Source organism: Bos grunniens, chromosome 9 (assembly GCF_055505025.1).
Source record: "Bos grunniens cultivar Pamir isolate PY7600 chromosome 9, Bosgru_T2T1.0, whole genome shotgun sequence".
NCBI classification, from domain to species: domain Eukaryota; kingdom Metazoa; phylum Chordata; class Mammalia; order Artiodactyla; family Bovidae; genus Bos; species Bos grunniens.
In genome coordinates this window covers 90,158,843-90,171,945 of record NC_141173.1, presented here as the reverse complement: position 1 = coordinate 90,171,945, position 13,103 = coordinate 90,158,843, and the positions used below count along the sequence as shown (strand labels likewise).

At 40.9% G+C, this 13,103-nt stretch overlaps 1 protein-coding gene across 22 annotated transcripts in view; it reads left to right on the top strand.

Annotated features, from left to right (window-relative positions):
- SYNE1 (spectrin repeat containing nuclear envelope protein 1) overlaps nt 1-13,103 on the top strand; it is a 500,805-nt gene that overhangs the window by 397,778 nt on the left and 89,924 nt on the right. For all 22 annotated transcript variants that reach the window (XM_086318390.1, XM_086318389.1, XM_086318388.1 and 19 more), the window contains 3 exons: nt 3,773-4,007; nt 6,116-6,310; nt 10,583-10,708. In XM_086318390.1, the coding sequence (XP_086174516.1) occupies nt 3,773-4,007; nt 6,116-6,310; nt 10,583-10,708 (556 nt within the window). The remainder of the gene's footprint in view (nt 1-3,772; nt 4,008-6,115; nt 6,311-10,582; nt 10,709-13,103) is intronic.

Genomic DNA, 13,103 nt, shown 5'->3' with positions numbered 1-13,103 from the left:
CATAAAGACAGGTTCCAGTAAATTAGTCATTTTCTTTGAGCAGATTAGAGAACATATGCCTAAAGCAAGTGTCCCACAAAGGACCCTCAGTAATTAGAGGAAGGACTTGTCTGAACCGCTGAAATGACTGAGTATTGAATCTTTTTAAAGAACCTCTGTTGTGTTATATGAAGGACATAGAGTAGTTGGAAGTCACCTAGCCAATCTTTGCTAGTGGTCTGGAGGAGGCTGGAATTAAAATAGATCAGAATGAATTGTGTCAGTGATGTGTCAACAGATGCCGGTAATATTCTCATACAGTTGCAGAAATTTTATTCCTCAGAGGAGCACAGAGGTCACTAGTCCATCTCTTTTACTTACAAATGAAAAATTGAGGCCCAGAAACGTGAACTCATTTGACCAAGGTCACATAACTAAGTAGCAACAGAATCAAGCCTAGCCCTCATGTACCTGGTTTTTACTCAGGAAAAGCCAGGTTTCCCTTACCATGATTTGGAAATGGTTTGCTACCTTAAGTCAGATTACACTCAGTCTGAAACCCTGCTTTCTCTTTATTGCTTAGCAAAGTATCTCTGTATTAAAAATGCAGAGTAAAATCTAGCCCCTTTTTAAATTTATGGTATGTGAATTGGCAGCTTCGTCTTGTGTTACCTTTCTTAGGAACAATATTTACTCTACCCAATCAATTTTCTATGGTGATATTTGGAATACAAACCTCGTTTTTTTAATCACATTTGTATGTCTTTTCCATAATTAGGACCAGTTCAGTTCAGTTCACTTCAGGCGCTCAGTCATGTCTGACTCTTTGCAACCCCATGAATTGCAGCATGCCAGGCCTCCCTGTCCATCACCAACTCCTGGAGTTCACCCAAACTCTTGTCCATTGAGTCGGTGATGCCATCCAGCCATCTCATCCTCTGTCGTCCCCTTTTCCTCCTGCCCCTAATCGCTCCCAGCATCAGAGTCTTTTCCAATGAGTCAGCTCTTTGCATGAGGTGGCCAAAGTATTGGAGTTTCAGCTTTAGCATCAGTCCTTCCAAAGAACACCCAGGACTGATCTCCTTCAGAACAGACTGATTGGATCTCCTTGCAGTCCAACAGACTCTAAAGAGTCTAGTTGTGATTATAATTAACTTAGTTCCCCCCCGCCCCCACAAAATAGAAAATAAGTCATTATTTTGATTAAGAGTGTGTTGGTTTTTTTTTTTCATGTTTTGGAACCAATTTTAGTCTTAAGTGGATATTTCTTTGGAAGTACATGAAAGATTTTCATGGTTAAACTTGGAACAAAATTTGATGCCATATTTATTCTAGGGAAGCCAAACTTAAATGTGAGCTTAACTAAGAATTTAAGGCCTTTAGAATAAGACATATTCAAATGCAATCAACTTATCTTTTGCTTTATCCTCCCTTCTCTGTGACAATATTATAAAAGCTCACATCATTAAGTAAAATAAAATTTAAAATTCATGTGCAAGCCAACATCTATTAAATTTTAAATGTTAGCAGAGAAAAACACCAAGGAGATGAAAATATGAGGATTGGACCTGAGGATAATTTTGAACGTTGCTAGTGGGAAAAAAAAAAATTCAGATGAGAGCATGTTGATAAATAAGAGAGGTCCTAGATTACCAATGTATTGTGTTTTAAAGGTTTGTTTATACGTTTGGTTTTGAGAGTTCAGGTTCAGCACTGAGCCCAGTGTCATGTTTTGAGTAGTTCCTCATGCTGTCAGATAGCTCCAGACAGCTTGGTTCTACAAAGTGAAGATGAGGCTCCAGAGAGACCCTGAATGCTAGCTGATAGGGAAACAGTATGTATGGTACTCTTACAGACCATCCTCAAGGCCTGGAGTTAGACATTGTCAGAGATGACGGATGCTTGCATCTTTTAAGGAAGTGTCATGAACCTAATTCATCATATTTGACCTTACAGATACATCCACCTATTCTGATACACTCACTGTTTGCAAACACTGATAGTTTAACTGTTATTACTTTTTAAATTCATCATATTTAGTTCTATTGCAAATAGATTATAAACATCAGAATTTTCCTTCAAAAACAGAAGCACTGAATAACACATTTGGTTCCAAAATCAAAGTTTTTAGTGTGTGTGTTAGTTGCTCAGTCATGTCCAATTCTTTGTGACCCTGTGGACTGTAGCCCTCCAGGCTCCTCTGTCCATGGAGTTCTCCAGGCAAGAATACTGGAGTGCGTAGTCCGTTTTCCACGGGATCATCCCTACCCAGAAATGGAACCCATGTCTCTTAAATCTCCTGCATTGGCTGGCGGGCTCTTTACTGTCTGAGCCATCAGGGAAACCAAAGCTTATAGTAGCCCTAGGTAATATATCAAGAATATAGGAGTCCAGAATAATAAATCTAATTCAGATTAGAACCCATCCGCAAGAGGAAAGAAAAGCAAAATGAGTAAAATAGAGAAAGAGCAAGTAATGTTACACTTTAGTACTAAAATGTGTGACTAGCACTATTATCTACAAAGAAACCCAGTCTATTTGATACTGGACAAACCAGTTCTAGAGCCACAGTTGGCTGCTAAAGAAACATAATTAAAAAAAAAAAAAAAAACTACCAACATTTTTTAAAGTTAGGAAACACAGAGGTAGGAAGAAGCAACTGAAAGTTCTGAGATTAGTCAGCCTGATATTGAGAAAGCTTAAATAAGATTTAATGTCTCTAAGTATATGGACAACCTTTATTCAAAAATGATGATTAGATAGTTTACATTTTTCTAAGAACAGGTAAAGTGGGCTTAAAATGTAGAAGGGATGGTTTAGAATGTGAATAATTTGCTAAAGATTAGGGCTGTCTATTGTGAGGGAAGAGTGAGAGTTTATGGAGTACAGTTTTTCAAGTATTTTTAAACAACATAATTTTATCTAAGTGGTTTATGATTCTAGCTAAAATAACGCAGTTTTGTTCATCCAAAGTGGTTTATAATTGTAGCTGGGGACAGAGGTTGTAAATAAGCTGGTCTCCTCACTTTCTCCTGCAGTGACATACTTAAGATGCTGCCACGTGCTGCATACGTTGTGCTGGGCGTGTCCAGGGGGTCGTTTCCACTGAAGCTGCTGTCTTATGTTCTATCCCCTCTCATGCACTCAGAGTGAATGACAGTGAGCTTACAGATATGTCCACCTGTTCTGACACACTGACTGTTTGCAAACTAATAAAGTGAAAGTGAAGTCGCTCAGTTGTGTCTGACTCTTTGCAACCCCATGGACTGTAGCAAACCAGGCTCCTCCGTCCATGGGATTTTCCAGGCAAGAGTACTGAAGTGGGTAGCCATTTCCTTCTCCAGGAGATCTTCCCAACCCAGGGATTGAACCCGGGTCTCCCGTATTGTAGGCAGACGCTTTACCATCTGAGCCACCAGGGAAGTCCTGGTGGACTGATAGTTTAACTGCTTATTAATTTTTTAAATTACATTCAGTAGAGCTGACAGTAGATCACAGCATGATATATGAAGACCTCTATCCTAGATAGGGCTTCCCTGGTGGTTCAGATGGTAAAGAATCTGCCTTCCGTGCGAGAGGCCTGGGTTTGATCCCTGAGTCAGGAAGATCCCCTGGAGAAGGGAATGGCTACACACTCCAGTACTCTTGCCTGGAGAATTCCATGGACAGAGGAGCCTGGTGGGCTACAGTCCATGTGGTGGCAAAGAGCTGGACACGACTGAGCAGCTTACACTTTTACAACACTTTCGTCAGGATAACAGTGGTTTTCCTTATGTAATTATTTCTTCACCAGGGATGAGTTCAACCTGAAATTGACCCTCCTCAGTAATCAGTGGCAGGGGGTGATCCGCCGGGCCCAGCAGAGGCGGGGCATCATTGACAGCCAGATCCACCAGTGGCAGCGCTACAGGGAGATGGCGGAAAAGCTCCGTAAATGGCTGGTGGAGGTGTCCTGTCTGCCCGTGAGTGGTCTGGGGAGTGTCCAGATACCACTGCAGCAGGCAAGGGCCCTCTTTGATCAAGTGCAGGTAAGGTGCAAAGCAGGCTATTTTTAAACCTCTTCTGTGTGTTCACTGCATGCTTTACCCTAACCCCGGTTCTTCAGGATTCTAGAGTGACACTGGAATGACAACAAGCATTGTTCTCAAATGTCCGCAGAAATATACAAAATGATCCATTACAGAGTCCATATTTAACAGTGAAAGTCCCAGCTTCTTCAAAGACTGCCTGCACTTCACCCCCAACACCCTCTCAGCAGCTCAGTGAGTCCCAGCGTGGATGGAAATGCAGTGGCAAGGACAGGAAAACCTGGCACTGATAATACATATTTTACTCATGAGCCGTTTAAACATGAACCTTAAATATTCCAGAAAAGGTGAAAGGATCAGCCCTGGGTGGGCTGTTTGTCCATTCCCCTTACTTTCACCACCTAGGAGTTTGGAACTCCAGCCTTTTAAATAGAGACCTCCTCATCCTCTCATCGGTCCCTCCCAGTATATTTCGTGGGCTCCTCTTTCTTAAAGGTCATTCTCTGCTTCCTGTCTCCTCCTCGCTTCGCTGGGAAACCCCATCTCTACACATGGCTTCCACTGCTCCCTACCAGGAAAGAAGGGTCACTTTGGTTCTTCTGGTCACATTCACCTCCTGAGCCTCCAACTCATGCATCCAGCCACCTTTTAGCTTTATCTGCATCACAGACATAATATACTTGGTGGGTTCCAATAGCATCTACGATCCCTGAACCAACCACTCTCTATCAATCCACTCCATGTGTCCAAACCAAGGGAAGGTCATCACTGGTCTATATCCATCAGCAACCCTAGAGTCCTTCCAGAGCTCTACTCTCCTTTTTTCTCATGCTTCTTGCATCTTATATCCCTCAAGTCTTCATTCCCACTGCCACTGCCTTAGATTAGGTGGTCATGATTTCTTCCCTAAATAGGCAAGCGCTTCCTAACCTATCTTTGTTATTGTTGTTTAGTCTCTAAATCATGCTGACTCACTCTCTTGCAACTCCATGTACTGTGGTTCACCAGGCTCCTTTGTCCATAGAATTCTCTAGGCAAGAATACTGGAGTGGATTGCTGTTTCGTTCTCCAGGGGATCTTCCCAATGCAGGGATCAAACCTGCATCTCCTGCATTGGCAGGCACTTTCTTCACCACTGAACCACCAGAGAAACCCTAACGTGTCTTAGGGTATCTGATATATGACCTTCTTCCACTCCATTTTCTACCTGATGGCTTAATACTCTTCCATGAATCTCAGTCACTTTTACTATAAAAATCAGTCTTCTCTTCAAGGTCTGGTCTTGCCTTATCTAACACCACTCACTTATAGACATCCTACATTCTAGCCACTGACAACTGAGTCTAGTGTCCTGACTCCTCATAATTTATCCTGTTGAGTGAGTTTGCCCATCCTTATTTCTCTGTGCGGAAGGTGTTCTCTCCCTGACTCCTGGCCTCATCACACCAGATCCTTCTTCATCTGGTTGTATCCCTGTGTCTTTCAAGACTCATGAAGCTTTTGCCTCTTGAAAAAGCCTCGCTGTGCCCTCCAAGTGGGTCAGACATCCCTCTGTGTCTCTTTGCATTAGCCTCATAGAGAAGTCAACTTCATAGAGAAGTCACCCCACTCCAGTACTCTTGCCTGGAAAATCCCATGGACGGAGGACCCTGGTGGGCTGCAGTCCATGGGGTCGCTAAGAGTCGGACATGACTCTAAGCGACTTCACTTTCACTTTTCACTTTCATGCATTGGAGAAGGAAATGGCAACCCACTCCAGTATTCTTGCCTGGAGAATCCCAGGGACAGGGGAGCCTGGTGGGCTGCCGTCTATGGGGTCGCACAGAGTTAGACACGACTGAAGCAACTTAGCAGCAGCAGCAGCATAGAGAAGTCTTCCTGTTGCATCATGACTGTTTAAAAGTTGGCAACAGAAACTAAGCCCTGTCTGTGGAATTCTCATTTATTTATATGTTCCTTCACTTGGGCCCAAAGTATAGGGTCAGTAAAGCTTTGGGGGGAAAAAGGCATGTTATGGATGTAGAAATTTAGGATTATTTAAAAACACTTATAATGGGGATATGGTAAAGAGAAGAATGAGAAAGTCAAAAATCTCCGGTTCCTTTCAGTTCAAAGAAAAAGTGTTCCTGCGGCAACAAGGCAGCTACATCCTCACCGTGGAGGCTGGCAAGCAGCTTCTGCTTTCAGCCGACAGCGGGGCTGAGGCCACCCTGCAGGCCGAACTCGCTGAGATCCAAGAGAAATGGAAGTCAGCAAGTGTGTGTCTGGAGGAGCAGAAGAAAAAACTGGCCGGCTTGCTGCAGGTAAGTTCGGCTCTTCCCTCCTATGGGCCTCATGTGGTTTAAAATGCCCTTGTAATAGTTGTGCTGCTTCCTCAATGTCATTATCCTGTGACTCAAATAATGCTGATCATTACATCAGACCTTGCAGTGTTTTGTCCCCTGTGTCTCGTTTAAGACTTTGTCCTGTCTTGCCTCAACGGGAAAAGTTTCCCAATCTTCAGCAGTTTGTCTTTCAGGAAAATCCCCCAACAAAGTAGTTTTAAATCTAATAAGACCGTCCAAGTGATGAACTCTTGATTCATGGTCAGTGCTAAGCCAGAAGCCATGAGATAACTTTATAAATCCATACAAGAATGCAAAGAGCAGATTCCACTCCCTAATCTAAGACTCTAAAGTGGTTTTCCAGATTGATATCTCTTCTTTTATTGCAAGGGAAAAACTATCCAAGAAGACACTCTTGATTTGATCTTAGCTTATTCAAGCAAGTTGCTGTAAGATAAAATCTCCAGGAGGTATATTAAGCCTGTAGTTGGATACAGACAGCATGCTGATCATACAGAAAGTTTAGGGGAATGTAGATTTATCAGACCTCCCACAATGTGCTTTTCTCCCTCACTTTCCAATTCTTTGCATAAGACACAATTAAATCAGCAGTTGAATGAAGGTATGGGGCTCTAAACTCAGATAAACCCAAGTTAAAACCATAAGAAACGAGGTAGCCTGGCAAACTCAACCTCTCAAAGCCTCAGTTTCCTAATTTGTAGAGTGGGTATGATCACATCTCTTTCATAAGGTGTTCTGAAGATTTAATGAAATAATGAAAGTGAATTATGTATCAAAATACTTGGTACATACTGAGTACTCAACAAATGATGGTAATTATTGTTGATATTATTAACATTTTGAAACCAAACATGACTAAATACCAAAGTTTAATATACATTGATAATCACCAGCACTTTAATGAGGTCATTTATTAAATTTGGCCTGTCTGTTTTTGGATCAAAGGTAATAATAATAAAGTTAATAAAACACATTTTGCTTTTTTTTCTCTGAATACTTAATGCTTGCACACTCATTTTTTTTTCTACTGAATCTTATTGAATAATATATTACCTTCTGTGCAGGAAGCAATGAATCAAAAATGCCACCCAACATATGTTAGAGAATCATTATTTGCACACACTGCAATTCATCAGTAATACAATATGCCTAATTCTTTTTTCTTCTTTTTTGGCTTTCAGGAAAGGATTAAAAACATTGTAAATCATTCTGTACAGAGCATGTTAATCATATATTTTTTCTTTATTTGTGATTGACTTTTGGACACATTTCTAAGACTGACTAAAATGAGATGTCTGAGTCATTTCATTTTCTTTGTCTGTTATTCGTTGGCATATAAAATATCTGCTTTGATAAATGTTTGCAGACCATAACATTTAGTTACTTCCTTGTAATTCATTTAGTAAAACTCTTGGTTATAGCTTTAGAATCTAATCCATCTTTGGAAAGGGGAATCCCTATTCTCTTGTTAAAGTTGTATTTTTTATTTTTGGATCATACATTAGATCCTGTTTGCCTGAGAAGGAATTTATGGGGCTGAATTCTAATGTTTATACAGTCTCATTTTACTGTATCTTTTCACCACAGCCATGATGCTTACCTATTTTCGCTTTTAACTGAATGCTGAGTAAATACGCCAGAAACACAGTCATCATAGTTCTATGCCTGTGTGTTAACCACCTTCACAATTACCTCTTAATTCCGTTATAAAGGATAAAAGCTGACCTTTTCTCTTTTTAGATCAGTGAACATTCCTTGCCCACATGTTGAGAGATTTCAGCGTGTGAGATGATTTAATTGAGAATGTTGTTCAGCTTAAGCAGAAAGAGAGTCTGTTATCTGCCCTAACTGTGTTTAGCATTGATGAACAAAGCATAGCCTGGGAACACCAAGATATTTTAATAAAGGGGAATTGGAACAATTCTGTCCAAAAACAGACAGCTGGGACTTTTGGGTTTTGTTTTTGTTCTTTCTGGTGAATGGGAAGAAGGAATGTGGTTATATACTCTAGGAAGTTCCCTGAAGGAATTTTTTTTTTAAAAAATGAAAAGTTTGGGCCAAACTGTCAGTTCATTTAGAAACCAAAAGACATTATGAGCAAGGAGGTAAGGTGGCCATTATGTCTCAAAGAAGAGAGTTGAAATAGCAACTGTGTGTTGCTGTGGTGAAAATAAGGCATCAGGAGAAAAGATAGAAAGAACTCAGACAGGAAGAGACTGGTGATGAAAGATAGTCCAAAGAATAATGTGAAGAGAAATGTAGCAGGATTTGGCACTAGGCTGATGACTAAAAACAACTTAAGTTGTCTCTGCTGCTGCTGCTGCTAAGTCACTTCAGTCATGTCCAACTCTGTGTGACCCCATAGACGGCAGCCCACCAGGCTCTGCCGTCCATGGGATTCTCCAGGCAAGAACATTGGAGTGGGTTGCCATTTCCTTCTCCAATGCAGGAAAGTGAAAAGTGAAAGTGAAGTCACTCAGTTGTGTCCGACTCTTAGCGACCCCAAGGACTGCAGCCTACCAGGCTCCTCTGTCCATGGGATTTTCCAGGCAAGAGTACTGGAGTGTGGTGCCATTGCCTTCTCTGGAACTCAGTAATTTAAGTTGTGGGAGAGGGAGGGAAGGCCAGGAGTGTAGAGTATCAGACAAACTGAAGGAGATTTGTTGAGTTGAATTTAATTGGCACAGAGACCCCAGATGTGGGCTATTTGTAGATAGGGTGCTGTAAAGAATCAGGTCTCCATCATGGTTGCTCTCTCTCTCTTTTTTTTTACTTTTTTGTTTTCTTTTACTCTCCTTTTTTTTAATTACCCAAGAAGTCATGTGTCTGAAAAAAAATTCAGGTAAGAACTGAAGTACAGAGAGTAAAAAAAAATTAAATTTTCCCTACGTGACACTACCACTCAAATCCAAATCCTAGTATCTTTCCTAGAGGTAACCTTTGTTACCTTTGGTGTGTAATATTCTGAAACAGAACCATAGCATGTATGCTTTCTTTTGTCAGCACCTAGGAGAAGGCAATGGCACCCCACTCCAGTACCCTTGCCTGGAAAATCCCAAGGACGGGGGAGCCTGGTAGGCTGCAGTCCATGGGGTCGCTAAGAGTCGGACACGACTGAGCGACTTCACTTTCACTTTTCACTTTTCATGCATTGGAGAAGGAAATGGCAACCCACTCCAGTATTCTTGCCTGGAGAATCCCAGGGACAGGGCAGCCTGGTGGGCTGCCGTTTATGGGGTCACATAGAGTCGGACACGACTGACGCGACTTAGCAGCAGCAGCAACAGTAATCTACCACATTCCTTACCGCCAAGTTCTTACCTGTTTTTTTTTTTTAATTAATTAATTTATTTGGTTTCTCTGGGTCTTAGTTGCTAGATCTTCAATCTTTGTTACAGCATGTGGATATTTAGCTGTGGCATGCAAGATCTAGTTCCTGACCAGGAATCAAACCTGGGCCCCTTGCATTGGGAATATAGAGTCTTATCCCCTAGACTACCAGGGAAGTCCCAATACTCTACCTCTTTACCTGTTACATTCTCCTTCAGAGTACTGATGCGTACTGACATATAAGGTGTACATTTAAAATTGTTGAATTCAAAAAAAAAATAAAAAATACAATTGTTGAGTTCTCTCTCTTGGTCTACTTTTTTTGCTTTAGTTCATACTGTTTATGTATTGAATTGAATCAGAGCCAGGTTTATATTACCTTTACATTTCATATCACTTCTCTTACCTAATATGTATTTTCACCCTGAAAGAGATTCCATATCCTCTTTTCTACCCCTTATAGTGTGTTGAGATAATAGAGACATGAGTGCAGTTATGGGTGGGCTTAGGAGAGAGGCAAAGTAGTGTGTTTATACTCTTACCTCCGTAGACAGATTTGGATGCAAAAACATTTTCGAAAACTGATAATATTCTGTTTTTGTCCTTGACATCTCGACACCTCTTGTTCCCTTGCATTCTCCCACAGTTTTTGAGAGTTTGTGTTATTTCGGTTTTTGTAAGGAACACTGAGACATAACGCCTCACCTGCTTGAAGCCACGCAGATAATGAGAAAAGTTTAGAACTCAGCTCTTCTGTTACTGATGCCCATGGCTATGGATGTGGACGCCTTTGCAGTACTCATCAGTGTAACTTTAATCCATTGTCTGGGAGTTGAGAAGAGAGTTTTTCTTGTTTCCTAACTCCTTATTCCTTAAAATTTCTTTCTCTGGCCATTCTAGGACTGGGAAAAATGTGAGAACGGAATAGCTGATTCTCTGGAGAAACTACGAACTTTCAAAAAGAGGCTTTCCCAGCCTCTCCCAGATCATCATGAAGAGCTCCATGCGGAGCAGATGTGCTGCAAGGTAAACCACTGGACTAAGCTTTTAACTGTCACCTACCTGTGCTTCTGGGCTTCCCTGGTGGCTCAGATGTTAAAGCATCTGCCTGCAATGCAGGAGACCAGGGTTCGATCCCTGATTTGGGAAGATGCCTTGGAGAAGCAAATGGCTACCCACTCCAGTATTCTTGCCTTGAGGGTTCCATGGACAGAGCCTGGCAGGCTATGATCCATGGGGCCACAAAGAGTTAGACACAACTGAGTGACTAACACTTCCACTTTCTTGTGCTTCTAGTGTGATGCCTTTGAAAGCATAATTCAGTTGAGCTTCTGTAATTGTCTACCTGTAGGTGCAAGTTTCTGGTATCTTGCATTAGGGCAGACAACTCTGGTGAAACTTGCTTATTGATTTATTGCAGTTGATGAAATTATAGACTAGTTTATGGATTACCATGAGTGAGTCAATGAAAATGTAAAACACAACATTAAAAGACAGTTAAAACATAGATTAAGAGCAATAAAGACAATCCTTCTAAACCGTCCACACTGGACAGTCATTCAGCAGAAGAGTCTAGTTCACATGTAGAAGAGTGAGGCTCGGCGACATGGAAATTCTGTAGACCGCGGTCCTTGGAGAAACACAACCTGCCCTCTAGGCTCTTTTCTGTTAGAAAAACCAGGAACTGTGTTAGCTGATTTCACTTACTGCATTGAGTCACACAGTCCTTTGTATCTTCAGGGCCCTATCAATTTAGAGATTGTGATCAACACCTCAAATGGCACTTGGAAGCCAATCAGTAGCTAAAACAGGCTGCTCCCTGCACGGGGTGCTCAGTGAGACCAACATGATTTAGTGTCTGTAGGATTTGTTCCATTCACTCCTGAGTAGCTAAGTCAAGTGCCAAGACAGCAGTTCTCTGCTGAGCAATATGCAGATCAAAATAAAGTTATCTTTAAAGATGCTTTTTCCCTCCAATGAAACATGTCCTCATGTTCTCCAAGTCATTTGTAAATTACTGCACTGGAGTGACTTTGTTTAAAACTTCACACAGATATAAATGATTTAGAAGCCTTTAAGAAAGATTAATTAAAAAAAGAAAAAAGATTTCTTTTTGGCTGCACCAGATCTTAGTTGCAGCACACAGGATCTCTAGTTGAGGCATGTAGAATCTAGTTCCCTGACCAGGGATCGAACCCAGGTCCCCTGCTTTGAAAGCTCAGAGTCTTAGCCACTGGACCACCAGGGAGGTCCCAAGAAAGATTAATTTTTAGAGAAGTCCAGAAATCATTAAAAGAGTAGATATAAGAATTTTTCTTCAGTATTAAAATGTGAAGATGATCTTTGAAACTGAAAAGAGGCAGATTTAGGAAAAAGAAAGGTAGTGTACTTTATGTCATGGATGATAAGGGAGTGAAATATTATCTAGAGATGTAAAGTCAGTACTATGCAAAGATTAAAAAATATTTAAGTCTTTGACTGTAAATCTATGACAAATGATTAAAGAAAACTTTCAAGAGGCAGGAATGGGCGTTTAGTGGGCCCCTGTGTGCCCATAGCTGGCCAGTGTTATCTCCATTGGCATGAACGAAGCTCCTAAGGACAGTCTGTTATTTCCCTTCTGCAGATGTGGAAAACGAAGCAGCTAGAAATTTAATAACTTTTCAAAGTTGGTAATTATCAGAGTTTCCTGAATCCAAAGGCTATATTTTTATCACACAAACATCTAAAATGGAGTCCATGAGTCTGTGATAGTTGGGCCCTGGTGCTGGTGTTTCTTTTTTAAACCCATACACCAAATCTGATATTTGAGTTTGGGGTGGAGTTGGAAATTGGTATAAAAAGAAGAAAATCTTTACAGTGATATGGCACTTTAATATGACTACAGATATAAACAGAAATGCTGAATATTTAATACTCCCGGATGGTTTGGTCTTTCAGCCAAACACTGTTACCATGGGACCTTGTGTCCCAAAATACACAGCAGTTACAAACATGCCCTGCTATTAAGTTTGGAGATTAGAAGGATGCATTTCGGTCCAGCTTCCTGCTACTCTTTCCCCCAAACCACCTTAGCAGCAAAACAAAGCAATTACCTAGAAAATTCTGGCTAAAACCTAGTTTGCTTAAATTGCCTGAGAAGTTAGCCTCAGACTATCGTTAATTGCCTTTGCCTTTGGAAACTTGTCTCCTGTTTAATGAGACAAAAGAGAAGGTAAAAGCCATGTGAAATATTCTATTCATGAACAAAATTGGCTGGAATCTAAAAACATCAACAGCTGGCAAAAAGCAAGAGCTATACAAATTTTAAAACTAGTCATCTGTTCAAAGCATTGCAAAAACTGTTGAAAAAACATTCAAATATTATTATATGGATTTTTTTTTTCCTGAAATTGTTCCCCGAAAGGACAAAATACGTATT